This window comes from Schistocerca nitens, chromosome 7, assembly GCF_023898315.1.
Source record: "Schistocerca nitens isolate TAMUIC-IGC-003100 chromosome 7, iqSchNite1.1, whole genome shotgun sequence".
Classification (NCBI taxonomy): Eukaryota; Metazoa; Arthropoda; class Insecta; order Orthoptera; family Acrididae; genus Schistocerca; species Schistocerca nitens.
In genome coordinates this window covers 51,237,597-51,258,610 of record NC_064620.1, presented here as the reverse complement: position 1 = coordinate 51,258,610, position 21,014 = coordinate 51,237,597, and the positions used below count along the sequence as shown (strand labels likewise).

The following is a 21,014-nucleotide window of genomic DNA, read 5'->3' as shown; positions in this document are numbered from 1 at the left end:
TGAAGGGGGAGTGAGATAGGGGGATGAGGTAATGGACTGAAAAGTGGTAGGGGGAGGGTGGGGAGGCTCAAGGACATGTACAGAGAGTAAGGAAGGAGGTCATTGTCAAAGAGTGCGAAGAGGAGGAGACGGATAAACGAAGGGAGAGGATGAGATGAACAGAGACAGTTGAGAGAAGCAGATTAGGACGCAGTATATCCAATTCCTATACACATTAGAATTGTGCTTTCTCTTTTCTTTCTTTTCCATTTAAGTTGACTGAGCGAGACGTACAGAAGCTAATTGAAAAATATGATTAGTTTGCTGGATATAACGTCCGCCCCTATTATGTAGACACCCGTTTTTCTTTAAAACCTAATATACTTTAGTTATTTTGTGCCACCATCAGAGGTTATTCTTTATCAAATCCTATTTTCTAAATTATTATGTTGTGTGGGACCATCTTCACAACTGAATAACGTAAAAGTTAACATTTTAATGAAGGATACCCACTGATGACGGCAAAAAGGTGCTGAAGCATGTTTGGTTTTTAGTGTAAAACTTCTGTTTCCATAATAGGTGGATTTTTTATCGAGTAATTCTGGACAGCATGAACATGACTCACTACGTAAATAAACTTAACAAATAGCTCAAAAAAAGCACTCGACGTAAAATAGTTCCCAGCGCGGAACAAAAAAATAACGCTACAGAATCTGTGATACCGAGGAGGCCATACTGACCTTGAACCTTGTCGGCTCTGGAGTTGCTGGTCTGCACGGTAGCCCTGCTCTCCAGCACGGGCGCCTTCTGGAGGCGGTCGCTCTCGACGCTCTCCTCGTTGCTCCTCCAGTAGACGGTCGCGATGGTGGCCAGGCACTTGAGCTTCATGTCGCCCCGCCGGAAGTGGCGCGGCCGCACCTTGAACTCCAGGCCGAGTATGGACGTCTCCAGATCGTCCAGAGGCGAGACAATTATGTCTGGACCTTTCAGCAAACTCTGGTCAGCCTGCACAAAGGAAAACCGTCAGTTGCTTCAATCTTCTTGCAGCATTCTGTCGCCAGTACGTAACTCAGAACATAACACGTGAAAAGCTTATCAGTTTAAGTGTAAGTTCCCAAATTCTACACGACCAAGACCAAGCTCATGCTAAACGAGACAATGATATTTAGTTTTAAGATATTTCTACTGGTTATACCAGTAGTATTCCACAAACCAGGCATGCCCTATGAGTAGTACCAACTGACAAGCACTTTATATCTGTCTAGTTGTGGGCCTGCAACTGCTGTTCCCTATTGCTGTGGATTCTTACAACCCATCAGTGACTACTACTCGTTGTGGCAATGGACTATTTGGTGGTTCACATAGCAAATATCTTGATTGAATCGTTTATGAAGTAAGGATAATGCGACACCAGTATAATGAAGCACTCTAAAAGGCTCGCTATATGACATAAACCGAACTTGATGTGACAGAAATTTTGTTTCTGTTACATTTGTGTATTTTGAGTTATAAAATATTTCAAGTACCAACTTTACTTTCATTTGCACAGTTTTAAAATTAGATGTGTTGAATATCTGTTTTATCCAAACGTACAGTTTAATTTGTATGCCATGCATTTCTTGTATCATTCTCAGGAAGAAATGACTCCACTAAGTTACCAAAAGTACATTTAACATACTTTTTCAGGTTGCTGAATACATGTGTTGCTTTTCATATTGTTCTTATCTCCACTGGTGATAAAACGAAGTCAGCTACTGCAATGGTAAAATCATTCTACTCACATTCGGCGGAAGTGGGTTTCTAATCCCCATCCGACCATGCATAGGTTTACTTTGTGTGTGTCATTCCCTTAAGCAAAATGTGATCTTGTTTCTTAGAAAAGGCCCTATCCGATTTCTTGTAGTATCCATATCCTTACAGTGCTAGCAATATAGTCAGTGTATGCAGAATGTCTAGCTTCATTAGAGAAAGTGAAAAAGTACAGTGATAGTGTCATTTTCATTTCATTGTGTTGTATATCACAAGTAATCACTATTATGTGATTTTGCTCCTTGTATTTATTAGTCTACCACAACCACTTCATTTGTATGTATGTTCCAAATATCATGTAATAATGGTTGATATCAGATGATGGTGGTAGACAAAGGAATCCAGCCTAATTAAATATGGATGATGGAACTTACCAATTTTATACAGGCTCTAGATCCCAGTTCCTAGGAACTACTGTGTATTGTGAAATGATTACTGATTACAGTAGTTGTTAAAGAGCTCCTTCCAGGACAGTGCATGACTCAAAACTGACATACTTCTTGTAACCAATCAGTGCATTTTGAAGACTATTACCATTTTACTTCACAAGAAGCTGGCGCAGGTAATGGATTATTACCATTTTATTTTATTTCCATCCTTGTTCGATGTGATCAAAATTTGCGTCGTGACAAGGAAACTGGAAGACTATTAATATATACTAAAACATTGAGAACCCAAGATAAACCCCTGTTGTATAGAATTTCTCATTGCTTTGACAGCCTGCTTTTCTTTGAATGGGCACAACAGCAAAATATTTTACTTCGTATGATAAAGCATCACTATGAAGAAATTCACTAGATAAGTTGCTGCATAATAAGGATTTTAAATGCCACTATCTCATTACTGAATTCTCAATAATAAGTAAGAAATGCTTTTAGGAAAGTTGAGAAGAATGAAATTTTCTATGGGAGATTTAGGATGTAGGAAATTAGTGTCAAATGACGTTCACAAAGCCCTTCTGTGGTATAATGGGCTATTGAATAATTCTCTTTTCATATCTAAATTGTGTACAACTTTTAGAAAAAGACATTGAATATGTCTGGAATCTAGTACTCGCTTATAAAGAATGTTCCATGTAATTCTTTCATGTTGATAATTCCTTGAGTGCCTGTGCTCTAAATAGATATTATTTCGTTGCTAGATGAACCTTTTTGTTCATTAAACTTTACAATTTTTAAAGATAGAAAATTTAGTTAGAATTTCCTGTCTGTAGTTTCACTCTTTCTTTAATTATTTCTATATTAACAGTATGATATACACATGTCTCTCACGTTCTGGAAAAGGGTTAATCATAACATTAATACATGAATTTTCAGTGTGGATCTGGCTTTTAAACTTTTATGAATAACACTGCTGATAGTTGTCATAAATATTATTTTACACTGGATGAGGGAATTTATATTAAATGAATTAGAAGAAATTCCACAGCACCTACTGGAGAGCTGTAAGAAATTTAAAATTAAATCTCCTTTAGATACCTTCAGAAGTTAAATACCGTTGAAAATCTTTAAACTCTTTTAAGAATAACACGGAATTACCACCTGCAGTCGTCAGAATGAGATTTTCACTCAGCAGCGGAGTGTGCTCTGATACGAAACTTCCTGGCAGATTAAAACTGTTTGTTGGACCGAGACTCGAACTCGGTACCTTTGCCTTTCGCGGGCAAGTGTTCTACCATCTAAGCTACCCAAGCGCGACTCACGCCCGCTCCTCACAGCTTTACTTCTGCCAGTACCTCGTCTCCTCCCTTCTAATCTTTACAGAAGCTCTCCTGTGAAACTTGCAGAACTAGCACTCCTGAAAGAAAGGAGATTGCGGAGACATGGCTTAGCCACAGCCTTGGGAATGTTTCCTAAATGAGATTTTCACTCTGCAGCGGAGTGTGCGTTAATACGAAACTTCGTGGCAGATTAAAACTGTGTGCAGGCCCGAGACTCGAACTCGGGAACTTTGCCTTTTGCGGGCACGTGCTCTACTATCTGAGCAACCCAAGCGCGACTCACTTGCCGTCCTCACAGCTTTACTTCTGCCAGTACCTCGTCTCATACCTTCCAAACTTTACAGAAGCTCTCCTACGAACCTTTCAGATTTAGCACTCCTGAAGGAAAGGATATTGAGGAGACATGGCATAGCCACAGCTTTGGGGATGTTTCCAGAGTGAGATTTTCACTCTGCAGCGGAGTGTGCGTTAATACGAAACTTCGTGGCAGATTAAAACTGTGTGCAGGTTCGAGACTCCAACTCGTGAAATTTGCCTTTCGCGGGCAAGTGCTCTACCATTTGAGCTACCCAAGTACGGCTCACTCCCCGTCCTCACAGCTTTACTTCTGCCAGTACAACTTCTCCTACCTTCCAAACTTTACAGAAGCTCTCGTGTGAACCTTGCAGAACTAGCACTCCTGAAAGAAAGGATATTGCGGAGACATGGCTTGGACACAGCCTTGTGGATTTTTCCAGAATGAGATTTTCACTCTGCAGCGAAGTGTGCGCTGATACTAAACTTCCAGGCAGATTAAAACTGTGTGCCGGACCGAGACTCGAACTCGGGACCTTTGCCTTTCGCAGGCAGGTGATCTACCATCTGAGCTACCCAAGCATGACTCTCGCCCCTTCCTCACAGCTTTCTGCAAGGTTCGCAGGAGAGCTTCTGTAAAGTTTGGAAATTAGGAGACGAAGTACTGGCAGAAGTAAAGCTGCGAGGATGGGGCGTGAGTCGTGCTTGCTTAGCTAACATGGTACAGCACTTGCCCACGAAAGGCAACGGTCCCGAGTTCGAGTCTCGGTCCAGCACACAGTTTTAATATGCCAGGAAGGTACGTAACTGCAGTCTTATCTAGTGCAATTTTCGCTTACAATCTGCATATGCGTTTAAGCAAATGTGGAGTACAATATTCAACATGATGATCTTGCAAAGTCTTAAGGACATCGAGAGATTCATATTTGAGCAACATCTTACTATAAATGATATCTCTGAATAGAAACTTAGAAATATTACTACTTGTTTCTTTTTCTCTTATTCATTTCGTTACAGACATGCCAGAATTATTCTTAGTTCTGTGATTATCTATATCATTTCCTGCGTATTTTATTAGGTCACCTACTCATTTCACATTTTCCAAATAATATTTCCTTATAGTCTTTTCAGTGTTTCACTTCTCTAACAGATATTTGTACTCTACATACATTAAGACTTATTCATATGTTATGAAGCATATCAACAGGCAAATCTTAATATTGTTAAGTATGTGATTCTAAACTTAAAATTCTTATTACAAATATTTTCAGATAAGTCCAAGATACCTAACATTTTTGGTCTTTATACTTCCGATGATCATTATAATCTAGTGATATGCACATTTTTTTTCAAAGTGTTTGAACTGGTTATCTCTTTCTATTTTACCTGTCTGTGTCTCTCCTCATTCAAGTGCATTTTTACCTTTCACTACTAATTTTGTTCCATCAGTAAAAATTCTGGAACCATTCTATTCTGTATTTACTCAAAATATTTACTTCAGTAATTAGTGCAAATATTGCAAAATAGTCTACAAATTACAAAGTTTCCCACTATCATTTAGAAATTTACTACATTTTTTGTTTTGTTGACCCAATTTTTTTTGTTAATTGTGCAATTTTAATCTGAGTCAAGTAGCATAGAAACTGGAGAGCCAACCTTAAACTAGTGTTCATTGTATATGGCTATGCTCCCAATAATTGTCTCTATTGATGTGGTAGATTGTAGGTAGTGAGCTGATTTTAATGCAGTTAGTTACACTTCATTAAATTCTTATGTGAACTGTTTATCTTGAAAGGAAGACATACAAATTATAAATTACTCCAAAAATAATTACCTGCTGCAAATACTGCGTGTAATATCATATTTTCTCCATAAAAACGAAACAAACCAAAAGTATCCAAGGATGTCTTGGTCATATATTCTGCTGAGTAAAGTATTTGGTTAAATACCCACATATGGTCAGTTTTTGTGAACAGTGTCACATATCGGTTAGAATGATGAATAAATAGATAAACATCAGTGATCTGTTCTTCGATAGTTCATTAGGCTACATTTGTAAATGTGCAGAACTGAAGGCTCAAAAATATTTGTTCTATAAATAAAAACCGCCCCTTCTCGCTGCACTGTATTTTATTTCTCCCTGACGCCTTTCGCCTTTTACATTAAGGCAGCTTCAGTGGGATCTAGAATGATGCAGTTTGATATGTGATATTTGGTGATTATAAAACATTTCACGTCTCGTTTTTTACGTAAATAACTGTTACAGTTCTTTGTGTTTTTGGTTGTCATCTGCGTTTCTTCCCATGTATCACACGCTGGAGATCACACTTTAACTTCACTTACGCAACATAAACACGTCTTCACGTTCAGTACATTTTTCTTTACAATTTTCATATTCTTTGCCCTTATTACTGGGGAGTATTATTGGTTTTCTGTCACTAATGATAGATATTTGATCGGAAACTGTGATTTGAAATCTGTCTACTGTATAAAAGGAAACATGGATTACAGGCCACTGATGATGCTTCCCAAATAAAAGAAGCGAAACGCGTATCTCAATAAACAAACTGCCTTCAATTAGTTGTGTAGACAGCACATACCTCCAAGAATTTAAAGCAACTAAGGGAAAGACGGAACGATAAAAAAAAGACGACATTTACTGTGAGTGCACTATATGTCTCATCCTGTTTGGTCTGTTTACGTGTATACATTAGTTTTCAGCATACTCTTCGTTAGATTACGAAGTATATGCTGAAAACTAACGTCTATTCATTTCTGTTATGTTTATCTTTCACAATACATGTAAATGACCTAATAGATATTGTCGGAAGTTCCATGCGGCTTTTCGCGGATGATGTTGTAATATACAGAGAAGTTGCAGCATTAGAAAATTGCAGCGATATGCTGGAAGATCTGCAGCGGACAAGTACTTGGTGCAGGGAGTGGCAACTAACCCTTAACATAGACAAATGTAATGTATTGCGAATACATAGAAAGAAGGATCCCTTATTGTATGATTATATGATAGCGGAACAAACACTGTTAGCAGTTACTTCTGTAAAATATCTGGAAATATGGGTGCGGAACGATTTGAGGTGGAATGATCATATAAAAGTAATTGTTGTTGAGGCGGGTACCAGGTTGAGATTCATTGGGAGAGTCCTTAGAAAATGTAGTCCATCAACAAAGGAGGTGGCTTACAAAACACTCGTTCGACCTATACTTGAGTATTGCTCATCAGTGTGGGATCCGTACCACGTCGGGGTGACAGAGGAGATAGAGAAGTAGAGAAGATCCAAAGAAGAGCGGCGCGTTTCGTCACAGGGTTATTTGGTAAGTGTGATAGCGTTACGGAAATGCTTAGCAAACTCAAGTGGCAGACTCTGCAAGAGAGGCGCTGTGCATCGCGGTGTAGCTTGCTGTCCAGGTTTCGAGAGGGTGCGTTTCTGGATGAGGTATCGAATATATTGCTTCCCCCTACTTATATCTCCCAAGGAGATCACGAATGTAAAATTACAGAGATTCGGGCGCGCACGGAGGCTTTCCGGCAGTCGTTCTACCCGCGAACCATACGCGACTGGAACAGGAAAGGAGGGTAATGACAGTGCACGTAAAGTGCCCTCCGCCACACACCGTTGGGTGGCTTGCGGAGTATAAATGTAGATGTAGATGTAGATCTCTGTCTACCTGTACCTCTGTGTTTGTACGAATGTGAGTGTGCAGGTGTGTCGGTGGCTATTCACACCATGACTTTAAACCACGCTCTGATAGCTATTACATTCATATTCAACATACTACAAGTGGCACTGAATAACCACCAACACACCCACGCACGGACGCACACACACACACACACACACACACACACACACACACACACACAAATGATAATGCATAAACGTGCACACACTTAATCTTTCAGACATACAGAGAGAGATATAAACACAACAGAAATGAATAGACGTTAGTTTTCAGCATATATTTTGTTAGGTTGGCAACACGTACGTAAACCAAACACGATGACACATATCGTGAACTAACAGTTTTCGATCAAATATCTACAACTACTGAGATAAGAGTACTAGTGTTCAACAGTAATAAGGGCAGACAATGTGAAAACTGTGAAGAAAAAGTTCGGAACTTGAAAACGTGCTGATATTTCGTAAGTGACGTTATACTGTGACCTCCATCATGTGACCAGATGAGAGGAAACGTAGATGCTAACCAGAAACGTGGAGAAGTGTAAGTTATGACTAATGTATGTAATAAACGAGACGTGAACCGTTTCATAATCTACAAATATTACACATCAAAAGTAAACTGCATCATTCTAAATCCCACTGAAAATGCTTTAAAGTGAAAGGCGAAACGCTTCTGGGAGGAAGAAAATACGTTGCAGCAAGAAAAGGTGGTTTTTATGTGCAAAACAAATGTTTCTGTGCTTGCTGCTGGTGACGGCCACACAAACTTGTTATAAGCTCAGATTTGTCACGAAGCATGTGTATAATAAATCATGTCTATTTTAAATAAAGAAACTGGAAACAAGTCATTTTTGTGAAATGTAAGTTCAGAGGCTATAAATTTTTGAATATGAATATAGACATGTGCTTGTGTCTTCTGGAACTGCATAGGAGCGGAATTGTCACAGATATCACGCATGCGAGGAGCATTCATTACGGTTGCCGTTTGCCGCAGGTCTCCATTGTGTGCGGGCACAGCTGCGCCTCGGTCGGCACAGGGCCGTGCATTCCGGCCAACTTTTATTCCGGACAGGCTAATTAATGCCTGTGACTGCGCTTATGATTAAAATATTGCCAGCATTGCGGCGGACTCAGTCCTTTCAGGGGCTCTAAAATTTTCACACCGGTGTTAAATCTGTAAAATGCTCCAAATTAGCACGTGGAACTAATCTCTCGTGGGGTTGTTAGCACTTGGTATTGTGGTTCCTGTCGCTAAAAAATTTCTGCTTCTGCAGCTTCTCCGTTTTATGTCACAATACTAAACTGACGATGTGAAAGGAACGTATATGGTAGAATTACTCGATCTCCATTGTTTTTCTATGTATAGGTCGACGCACAAAAAACCGACCCAGAGTGTAGACTGATCACCAGTTACTCAGGAATTGTTTCCCGCCACGAGCAGATATGACAACAAATAGATAAACATATAACATTTAGATAATAAAGAAAAAACAAATAAGCTAATGCAAGGGACATCTTCGAAATAGGAGAAGACATTAGGCGAGTGACAATGAGCAGTCTAATACTCGGGGCCGATTCTTTGTGCTCCGCCATTCGTTAGTCTATGTACCATAAAAATTTTGTCAGACACAATAATAGTTGATTATGATATAATGATATTGCTCGAGTGATTCTAAACGTGTTTCATAAAGCAGTTTGAGCCAGGAAGACAAGAAAGAAGTCTTGACATGATCATGTTTCCAATAGGAGTTCTTAAAGCCTGAAAGAAGTACATTTGATGTCGCACGAACGCGAATAAAAGAGCTCATTCAAACTGTTCTACGACTGTCCTACTTCACCAGAAAGGTAACTGACAAGACGTTTCTGTTTCTATAGAGACGTTCATTAAAAGATCACCAGTGGTTGGCTAAAAGTTAAATTTTAATCAACCACATCAGTCAAAATATTTGTTATCAAAATTACTAAAGGATAGCAAAAGCGAAAAGTTTCTCAGTTGCTGTGGCCTTTATAATTTGTAGTATTTTCAATTTTTTTATCCACTCGCCCCATCGCTGCAATGATAGAACCAATCAACTCCCAGGAGCCAAAGTGAGGTACACACAATACTCATGAAAAGACAGCACAAACTCTGATAATACATATCGGCAACAAGCCAATGTGAGCGTGAGAATATCATGCTTAGTCGCTGTGTATAAAATCAGAATAACATTAAAAACAAAGCAGGTCCAGAATTCTGAGTCGTCTGCTACGCTAACTGTAGTTGAAATCTTCTTCCTTACTACAACCTGGCAACCTATTTAAATAAGTAAAACCAACATCGTTACTGTCCTCTTTAGCATAAACATTTTCAGATACGAAAGAACGAAACAAAGCTACACTCCTGGAAATGGAAAAAAGAACACATTGACACCGGTGTGTCAGACCCACCATACTTGCTCCGGACACTGCGAGAGGGCTGTACAAGCAATGATCACACGCACGGCACAGCGGACACACCAGGAACCGCGGTGTTGGCCGTCGAATGGCGCTAGCTGCGCAGCATTTGTGCACCGCCGCCGTCAGTGTCAGCCAGTTTGCCGTGGCATACGGAGCTCCATCGCAGTCTTTAACACTGGTAGCATGCCGCGACAGCGTGGACGTGAACCGTATGTGCAGTTGACGGACTTTGAGCGAGGGCGTATAGTGGGCATGCGGGAGGCCGGGTGGACGTACCGCCGAATTGCTCAACACGTGGGGCGTGAGGTCTCCACAGTACATCGATGTTGTCGCCAGTGGTCGGCGGAAGGTGCACGTGCCCGTCGACCTGGGACCGGACCGCAGCGACGCACGGATGCACGCCAAGACCGTAGGATCCTACGCAGTGCCGTAGGGGACCGCACCGCCACTTCCCAGCAAATTAGGGACACTGTTGCTCCTGGGGTATCGGCGAGGACCATTCGCAACCCTCTCCATGAAGCTGGGCTACGGTCCCGCACACCGTTAGGCCGTCTTCCGCTCACGCCCCAACATCGTGCAGGCCGCCTCCAGTGGTGTCGCGACAGGCGTGAATGGAGGGACGAATGGAGACGTGTCGTCTTCAGCGATGAGAGTCGCTTCTGCCTTGGTGCCAATGATGGTCGTATGCGTGTTTGGCGCCGTGCAGGTGAGCGCCACAATCAGGACTGCATACGACCGAGGCACACAGGGCCAACACCCGGCATCATGGTGTGGGGAGCGATCTCCTACACTGGCCGTACACCACTGGTGATCGTCGAGGGGACACTGAATAGTGCACGGTACATCCAAACCGTCATCGAACCCATCGTTCTACCATTCCTAGACCGGCAAGGGAACTTGCTGTTCCAACAGGACAATGCACGTCCGCATGTATCCCGTGCCACCCAACGTGCTCTAGAAGGTGTAAGTCAACTACCCTGGCCAGCAAGATCTCCGGATCTGTCCCCCATTGAGCATGTTTGGGACTGGATGAAGCGTCGTCTCACGCGGTCTGCACGTCCAGCACGAACGCTGGTCCAACTGAGGCGCCAGGTGGAAATGGCATGGCAAGCCGTTCCACAGGACTACATCCAGCATCTCTACGATCGTCTCCATGGGAGAAAAGCAGCCTGCATTGCTGCGAAAGGTGGATATACACTGTACTAGTGCCGACATTGTGCATGCTCTGTTGCCTGTATGTGCCTGTGGTTCTGTCAGTGTGATCATGTGATGTATCTGACCCCAGGAATGTGTCAATAAAGTTTCCCCTTCCTGGGACAATGAATTCACGGTGTTCTTATTTCAATTTCCAGGAGTGTATATGTTCAATACGCTATTACATCTTTGAATTAATGATCTAATATGATGCCAGGTGTCATAACCGAACTCATAAGCCTACATGTACTCTGCAGATCGGTAGAGCAACGTTCACAAGCTATTTCCCTTAACCCGTAACGCAGAATCACAGCTGGAACCAATGACTGTGACAATAACGGCACATATAGGAGAAATAAGGTCTCAAAAATGGGTGAATTTAATTATTAATTTTTGTGCCTGATTTCTTATTCAGAGTTTGAGGGTCACCCAAATGGCATAATCTGTGTTTTGAAAGTGAACTCAAGTTCCCTAACAGAACATGAAACTGAATGTCTTGCATAAATAACTCGGAAAATTTCGCAAAATCAGAACCAGATAATATTAGCATTGAACTAAATGGAAGGGCTATAAGTTAGAAGTCACAGAAGCAAACGCATGCAATAATCATTTCTTGAATATAGTAGAAAGCATGGGGACAAACAGTTCAAAAGGAAAATCACAGCAACATGTTGATAAAAGGAACTCTTATACAATTCAGTCATATGAATATATCACCAACTTCCCCTTCCAAAATTAAGAAAATTATAGATCCTCTTAAAAGTAAAAGATCAGCTGGTTTTGATGGTGTTTCCAACAGAGTACTAAGGTTTTGTTACCAAAGAATAATCTCGATCCTATCCGCAATATCTAAGACATCACTAAGTGAAGGCATTTTTCCAGAGACACTGAAGTACGCCGTTGTTAAACTCCTCTTTAAGAAAGGTGATAAGAAAGATGTCAATAACTACCAACATGTCGCAATGTACACATGAATTTCCAAAGTTTTTGAGAAGGTGCTATATTCTAGAGTATTACCTCACCCTAGCAGAATACTATCCTCTGCAAATCACAGTTTGGGTTTCAGAAGGTTTGTTCACTTCAGAATGCCATTTACATGTTCAGTCACCAGATTTTACAAGCATTAAATAATAAAGTAGCGACGTTTGGTGTGTTATGCGGCGTATCTAATGCATTTCAGTTTGTGAATCACAATATTTTTCTAAATAAATTGAAGTTTTATGAACTTGATGGTATAGCAAATCAATGGGTAATGTCATATATAAGCACAAGAATTTATAAAGTTATACTTAATAATTCAACAAATGTAATCTGTGGACATACTTTCGACTGAAGAGAAATGACCTATGGGGTTACCGAAGGCTCACTCTTAGATATATTAGTGTTCCTCGTATATGTAAATGATTTTCCGTCTAATATAAAACAAGCAGAAGTAGTTCTTTTTGCGGATGACAGTAGTAATGTAATCAACCCAAGCACACATACAGAAACAGAAGAAATAGTAAACAAAGCTCTTAAACCTATCATTGACTGGATTTCTGTGAATAGTCTTAACCGCAGTTTCATAAAGATACAATATATCCCGTTCAGCACGTCTATGTTACTACGGATGACAATTTAAACTGAAAAAAAAAAATCATTTGGAACTTCTAAAACAACTTAGTTCAGCCACATTTGCACTTGACGTCACTGCATTTCATTCAATAATGCCATATGGAACAAAGTTCTGGGGTAACTCATCGTTAATGAAGAAAGTCGGGATTACTGAAAAACATGCTATAAGAATAATATGTCACTACACCAACCACGATCATCTTGTAAACATCTGTGTAAGGATTTGGGCATTCTGACTACTGCTTCACAGTATATTTATTCTCCCATGAATTTTGTTGTACATAATCGTTTACAGTTCAAAAGGAACAATGTACACAATTACAATATCAGAAGGAAAAATGACAGTCATTACTCCACTTTAAGGTTGTCTTTAGCACACACAGGAGTGCACAATGGTTCAACGAAAATTTTTGATCACTTACCTAGTATATAAATTGTCTGACAGAAAGCAAGTCAAAATTTGAAAACTAGCTGACAAAATTTCTGGTTGATTCTGCAGAAGAATTTCTATTGTAATGCGTAAAAGGTGGTGAGAAGGAATTACTAACTCATATCTGCATATTTAAAAAAGTTACAGCGTTATAAATTTCCAGCAAGCAACCATGTTCACAAATTAATTTGCGAAGTGAATGTAAGAAAGACTCATTGCATGTCATTACGATTTATCCTACAAAACGATCCATGGAATATGAAACTAACTAACTAACTAACTAATCGTAGGACTACTTGTAATCATAAGTTGATTGTCCTTATACACAGATTACAATTACAGACTGAGACTCGTATTGCGGCATCTTAGGACACGGGTGTATCATTATGAGCTGCCTTACTGGTGAGGAGGTCATCCGATGCATTGTAGGAAAAGCCGTGCACATGTGAACACTTAGTGTAGATGGTGGAAAAAGAAATCTTATCGACGAAGACTCTTCAACGATGGCCAACTATCAGTTCAAAATATTATTACGCGATGTAGCAGTTACTTCTTCAAAGTATTTAATATAACACAGTCACAATGTTTAATAATCTGAATGGTGTAGGACTACGAAGTCCATTACATCAATATTCTGTGTTGTACAATCGAGAGAATTTGGTAGCACCGAGGTGCGTTTTTTTTTCTTCTTTTTTTTGGCGTTGTAGTGTTGATCAACAATGGCGTGGTCGAGTTAACAGGTTGTGACGGTTGTGCAGAAAGTATTTAGTGGGAGCAGTCAAGCTGGTCGTACGCGTCGGTTATATCCGACTAAGTTAGTGCCTAGTCTGCGTTTAAGTGACTTATGTATGGATTCTGAAATTCTGGAGTCGAATCAGTGGAGGAACTTGAGATTAGCAAAAGCTGCTACGGAACACTGTATTTACATGCTACTTCAGTACGTCAGTGATTCGTGTGACAACGCCTGTTCCGGGAATTGCTTGACGTGGTGACAAATCGAGAGAGACTTTAATATGATGGAGGCTGTTTGTCCCCCATTTCACAAATGGAGCACTAAGTAAAGCAGTTGTTTATTTAGAAGTAGGCGTTAGAAAATGTAAATAGATAGGTGAATGACAACTTACAAGAGCACATCGATGAAGTTAACTCACAATACCCAGTTTACTTATATTTCATTTTGTAATTTAGACACCACAAACCGACTAAATCTCAATTCAGTAGTAACTTACCTGCAGGCATATTCCTAGGATAAGTTATGACACGGTATATTTCATTTATTACGTACAGAGCTTGGAACTTTGCCTAAGATAACTACCAAGATGCCTGAATAGTTCGGTAGCTGCTGTAGTCAGCGGCTGCTTCGGTATCAGGTTCGAATCCTGCCTCGAGCATGGATGTGTGTGATGTCGTTAGGATAGTTAGGCTTAAGTAGTTCTAAGTCTATGATACTGATGACCTCAGATGTTAAGTCCCATAGTGCTTAGAGCCATTAATGCAAATGCTGTAGTCAGTTCAAACCCAGGATAAGGGAGGACGTTGACGCTGGAGACAATGCACGAAACAGCAGCAAAAATGGGGCAGCAAATTTCACACAGGAAGACGCTGTTGTAATTCCACAGTCAACTTAAACTTCTGGATACAGGAAAATGTCTTATATGAATAAACACAAATGTTTAGGTGAAGATATTGAGCCGAATTTACTAAAACCAGACGCCAACAAAGAAAGAATTGGAAAACTACAGAAGTGTATTAAATGTGTATCAAGAAAGCCATAATTATGAAATTATAACACACTTGTCAAAACAAAAATACTTCACACTCTTGAAGACACGTTAATTGGTGGTAGATGTCAAACACTGGAAAGCAAAGAACAATAACTACAGACAAAATTTTTGGAAAGAAATTTGAAAGTGAAATTTAAATGAAGAAGATATGAAATAAAATCTGTCAGTGTCTGAAAAATATTACATATTCAAAAACAAAAGCGACTGCAATTGTACAGTCACTAGTATCAACAAGCATAGATGTTATGTGTGTTAATGAAGAATCGAAACAATTGCTGTTGTTGTTGTGGTCTTCAGTCGCAATACTGGTCTGATGCAGCACCCCATGCAACTCTACCCTGTACATGGCTGTTTATTTCTGAATGACTACTACAAACAAGATCAATCTGGATCTGCTTGCTGTATTCATCTCTTGGTCTCCCTCTACAATTATTACTCCGCACACTTCGATACAATACTAAATTGTGATGCCTTGATGTCTCAGAACGTGTTCTGTCAACCTATTCTTTCTTCGGTCCTTTCTTCTTTTCTCCACCATTTCTGTTCAGTTCCAGCTCATTAGTTACGTGATAGACCCGCCTAACATTAAGCATTGTTCTATAGCACACATTGAAAGCTTATATTCTCTTCTTATCTAATCTGTTTATCGTCCATGTTTCACTTCCATACAGGACTGCACTCCATACAAATGCTTTCAGAAAAGACTTCCTGACACTTAGTTCTGGATCCAATGTTAGCAAATTTCTCTTCTTACGAAAGGCTTCTCTTGATATAGCCAGTCTACATTTTATATCCTTTCTACTTTGGACATCATTAATTATTTTACTGCCGAGATAGCAAAACTCATCTGCCACTTTAAACATCTCATTTCTTAATCTATTTCTCTCTCTCATCTTCACTTGATTTCATTCACCTATATTATATTATCCTTATATTGCTTTTGTTGGTTTTCTTCTTGTATCCCCTCTTCAAGGCACTGAACATTTCGTTCAACTGCTCATCTAGGTCCTTTAATGTCTTTGAGAGAATTTCTATATCCTCGCCAAATCTCCAAATTTCTATTTCCTCTAACTGGACTTTAATTCCTACTCGAAATTTTTCTTTGAATGCTGTACTGTTCGTTCAATGTACAGACTTAATAACATCGAGGACAGGCTAAAAGGTTGTTTCACTCTATTCTGAACTACTGCTTCCGTTTCTGTAGAGGTTGTAAGTAGCTTTTCACTTCCTGTATTTTATACCTGCTACCTTCATAATTTCAAAGAAAGTATTCCAGTCAACAATGTCAAAAACATTCTCTGAATCTACAAATCCCATAAACGTAGGTTTCCTTTCTTTAACTTACCTCCGTAGATCGTAGGGTCAGTATTCGTCGCATGTTCTTACATTTTTCGAAAATCGAAACTGATCTCCTGTGGATGGTTTAACTCCAGTTTCTCGTTTCTTGTATGGAGAACTAACGCTAGTATTATGAAGTCTTGACTTTTCAAAACGATACACTGATAAGCCAAAGGCACTAGTACACCTGCCTAATATACTGTAAAGCCCCCACGACCACGCTGAAGTGCCGCAACACGAAGTAGCATGGACTCGGCTACTGTCTGAAGTAGTGCTGGGGCGAACTGACACCATGAATCCTTCAGGGCTCTCCATAAAGCCGTAAGAATACGAGGGGATTGAAATCTCTTCTGAACAGTACGTTGCAAGGTAGCCCAGATATGCTCAATAACGTTCTTATCTTGGAAGTCTGGTGGCCAGCGAGAGTGCTTCAACTCAGAAGAGTGCTCCTGGAGCCTCTCTGTATCAATTCTGGACGTGTGAAGTGTCGCATCGTCCTGCTGGAATTGTCCAAGTCCGTCGGAATGCGTAATGGGCACGAATGGATGCAGGTTATCAGACAGGGTTCTTACATACCTGTCACCTGTCAGAGTCGTATCTAGACGTACCAGGGGTCTCATATCACTCCAACCGCACACGCCCCACACAATTATCGATTCCTCCACCAGGGTGAACAGTCCTCTGGTGACAAGCAGGATTCATGGATATCCGTACACGTCCATCCACTCGATACAATTTGAAACGAGTCTCGTCAAACCACGCAACATGTTTCCACTCAACAGCAGTCCAGTGTAGGTGTTGACGGGCCCAGGAGAGGCGTAAAGCTTTGTGTCGTGCAGTCATCAAGGGTACACGAGTGGGCTTTCGGCTCCGAAAACCCATGTCGATGATGTTTCGTTGAATGGTTCGCACGCTGACATTTGTTAACGGCACAGCACTGAAATCTACAGCAATTTGCGGATGAGTTCCACTTGTGTCACTTTGAACGGTTCTCTTCCGTCGTCGATGGTCCCGTTCTTGCAGGATCTTTTTCCGGCAACAGTAATGTTGGAGATTTGATGTTTTACCAGATTTCTGCTATTTACGGTTGTTGTTGTTGTGATCGTCAGTCCTGAGACTGGTTTGATGCACCTCTCCATGCTAAGCCTATCCTGTGCAAGTTTCTTCATCTCCCAGTACCTACTCCAACCTACATCCTTCTGAATCTGCTTAGTGTATTCATCTCTTCGTCTCCGTCTACGATTTTTACCCTCCACGCTGCACTCCAATGCTAAATTTGTGATCCCTTGATGCCTCGAACATGTCCTACCAATCGGTCCCTTCTTCTCGTCAAGTTGTGCCACAAATTCCTCTTCTCCCCAATTCTATTCAATACCTCCTCATTAGTTATGTGATCTACCCATCTAATCTTCAGCATTCTTCTGTAGCACCACATTTCGAAAGCTTCTATTCTCTTCCTGTCCAAACTATTTATCGTCCATGTTTCACTTCCATACATGGCTACACTCCATACAAATACAGTACTTTCAGAAATGACTTCCTGACACTTAAATGTATACTCGATGTTAACAAATTTCTCTTCTTCAGAAGCGCTTTCCTTGCCATTGCCAGTCTACATTTTATATCTTCCCTACATCGACCATCATCAGTTCTTTTGCTCCCCAAATAGCCAAACTCCTTTACTACTTTAAGTGTCTCATTTCCTAATCTAATTCCTTCAGCATCACCCGATTTAATTCGACTACATTCCATTATCCTCGTTTTGCTTTTCTTGATGTTCATTTTATATCCTCGTTTCAAGACACTGTCCATTCCATTCAACTGCTCTTCCAAGTCCTTTGCTGTCTCTGACAGAATTACAATGTCATCGGCGAACCTCAAAGTTTTTATTTCTTCTCCATGGATTTTAATACCTACTCCGAATTTTTTTTTTGTTTCCTTTACTGCTTGCTCAATACACAGATTGAATAACATTGGGGAGAGTCTACAACCCTGTCACACTCCCTTCCCAACCACTACTTCCCTTTCATGCCCCTCGACTCTTATAACTGCCATCTGGTTTCTGTACAAATTGTAAATAGCCTTTCGCTCCCTGTATTTTACCCCTTCCACCTTTAGAATTTGGAAGAGAGTATTCCAGTGAACACTGTCAAAAGCTTTCTCTAAGTCTACAAATGCTAGAAACGTAGGTTTGCCATTCCTTAATCTTTCTTCTAAGATAAGTCGTAAGGTCAGTATTGCCTCACGTGTTCCAATATTTCCACGGAATCCAAACTGATCTTCCCCGATGTCGGCTTCTACCTATCTACGGTACATTCATGAAATGGCCGTACGGGAAAATCCCCACTTCATAAATACCTGCCGCGCGGGATTAGCCGAGTGGTCTAGGGCGCTGCAGTTGTGGACTGTGCGGCTGGTCCCGGCGGAGGTTCGAGTCCTCCATCCGGCATGGGTGTGTGTGTTTGTCCTTAGGATAATTTAGGTGAAGTTGTGTGTAAGCCTTAGGACAATTTAGGTGAAGTTGTGTGTAAGCTTAGGGACTGGTGACCTTAGCAGTTAAGACTTCACACACATTTGAACATAAATACCTCGGAGATGCTGTGTCCCACCGCTATTGGGCTGACTATAACACCACGTTGAAACTCACCTAAATCTTGATAATCCGCATTGTAGTAGCAGTAACCGGTATAGCAACTGCGCCAGACACTTGTCGTCTTATAGAGGCGCTGCCGACCGCAGCGCCGTATTCTGCCTGTTTACATATCTCTGTATGCCTATATCAGTTTCTTTGACACTTCAGTGTAGTTTGGTAATTTCAAGGCAGTCAGCAACTGCCTTGTTTGCAATTGGAATTATTATATTCTTCTTGATGTTTGTAGGTGTTTCGCCTGTCTCATACATCTTGTATACCAGATGGAAGAGTTTTGTCATGGCACGTGTTCCCAATGCTGTCAGTAGTTCTGACGTAATGTCGCCTACTCTGAGGCCTTGATTCGACTTGGCTCCTTCAGTGCTCTGCCAAATTCTTCTCGTAGTATCATGTCTCCCACACCATCTTCATCTACGTTCTCTTTTGTTTCCACTACATTCTCTGCAAGTTCATCTCACTTGTACAGACCCTCTAGAGACTCCTTCCATCTTTCAGCTTTTGCGTTTCTGCCTAGGACTGGACTCCCATCTGAGCTCTTGATGTTCATACAGCTGCTTCCCTTTTCTCCAAAGGACTCTTGTAATTTTCCTATAGGCTCTATCTACCTTTTGCATCGTGATATTTTCTTATAAATACTTACATTTGTCCTCTAGCCATCCCTGTTTAACCATTTTGGTCTTCCTGCCAATCTCATTTTTTAGATATTTGTAAACCCTTTGGCCTACATGATTTACTGCATTTTTACCTTTCCTACTATCATCAATTAAATTCAATATCTCCTGTGTTATCCATGAATTTCTACTTGACCTATTCTTTTTGCATATTCGATCCTCTGCTGCCTTCTCTACTTAATCTCTCCAAAGCTACCTTTTCGTCTTCTTCTGTATTCCTTTCCTCTGTTTTTTCAATTGTTGCTGAATGCTCCCTCCGAAACTCTCTGCAATCTCTGATTTTTTCAACTTATACTCTCCCCATCTCCTTAATTTCCTACCTTTTTGCAACTTCTTCAGTTTTAATCTCATAATAAATAAATTGTGGTCAGAGTCCACGTCTGCTCCTCTAAATGCTTTGCAATTTAAAACCTCATTAGTGAATCACTGTGTTACCATTATATCATCAATCTGAAAACTTCTTGTTTCTCTGGTCTCCTCCACGTATACATCTGTCTTTCATGATTCTTAAATCGCCAAGTCCATACTTACCTACAATTTTTCCCTCTCTTCCTTTTCCTAATATGGAATTACAGTCACTCACCACTATCAATTTTTCGTCTCCTTTAACTATGTTAATAATTTCTTTAATCTCATCATACATTTCCTCAATCTCTTCATCATTTGCGGAGATAGTTGGTATACAAACTTGTGCTGCTGTGGTGAGTGTTGGCTTCATGTCTATCTTGTCTGCAATAATGCATTCACTGTGATATTCATGGTATCTTACTCATATTCCTGTTTTCTTATTTATTATTAAACCTACATCTGGATTACCGCTATTTGATTTTGTACTTATCAATCTGTATTCACCTGACAAAAAGTGCTGTTCCGTCTGAAACAAAACTTCACCAATTGCCACAATGTCTAACTGTAACCTACCCATTTCCCTTTTTAAATTTTCTAATTGACTTGCCCGAATAAAGGATCTAACATTCCACCCTCTGATCTGTAGAATGTCACTTTTCTTCTCCTGATGACGACATTGCCCTGAGCAGTCACCATCCAGAGATCCAAATGTGGGACTATTTTACCTCTGGAATATTTTACCCAAGTGGATGCTAACATCATGTATTCATACAGTAGAGCTGCATGCCGTTGGAGAAAATTGCGGCTATAGTTTCTGCTTGTTTTCAGCTGTTCGCAGTACCAGCACAGCAAGGCCATTGGTGAATGTTACAAGGCGAGATTAGTCAATCATCAAGACTGGTACCCCTGCAACTATTGAGAAAGCTGCTGCTCCTTTTCAGGAACCGTACGTTTGTCTGGCCTCTTAACAGTTGCCCTCTGTTACGGCAGCACTTACAGTACAGCAAACCAAATGAAGGTCTAAATTATGTGATGACTTAGGGTCT

General features: G+C 40.5%; 1 protein-coding gene across 1 annotated transcript in view; it reads right to left on the bottom strand.

Annotated features, from left to right (window-relative positions):
• Positions 1-21,014, bottom strand: part of LOC126195466 (uncharacterized) — a 229,110-nt gene that overhangs the window by 41,213 nt on the left and 166,883 nt on the right. The window contains exon 5 of the mRNA XM_049934094.1: positions 720-984. Coding sequence (XP_049790051.1) covers positions 720-984 — 265 coding nt within the window. The remainder of the gene's footprint in view (positions 1-719; positions 985-21,014) is intronic.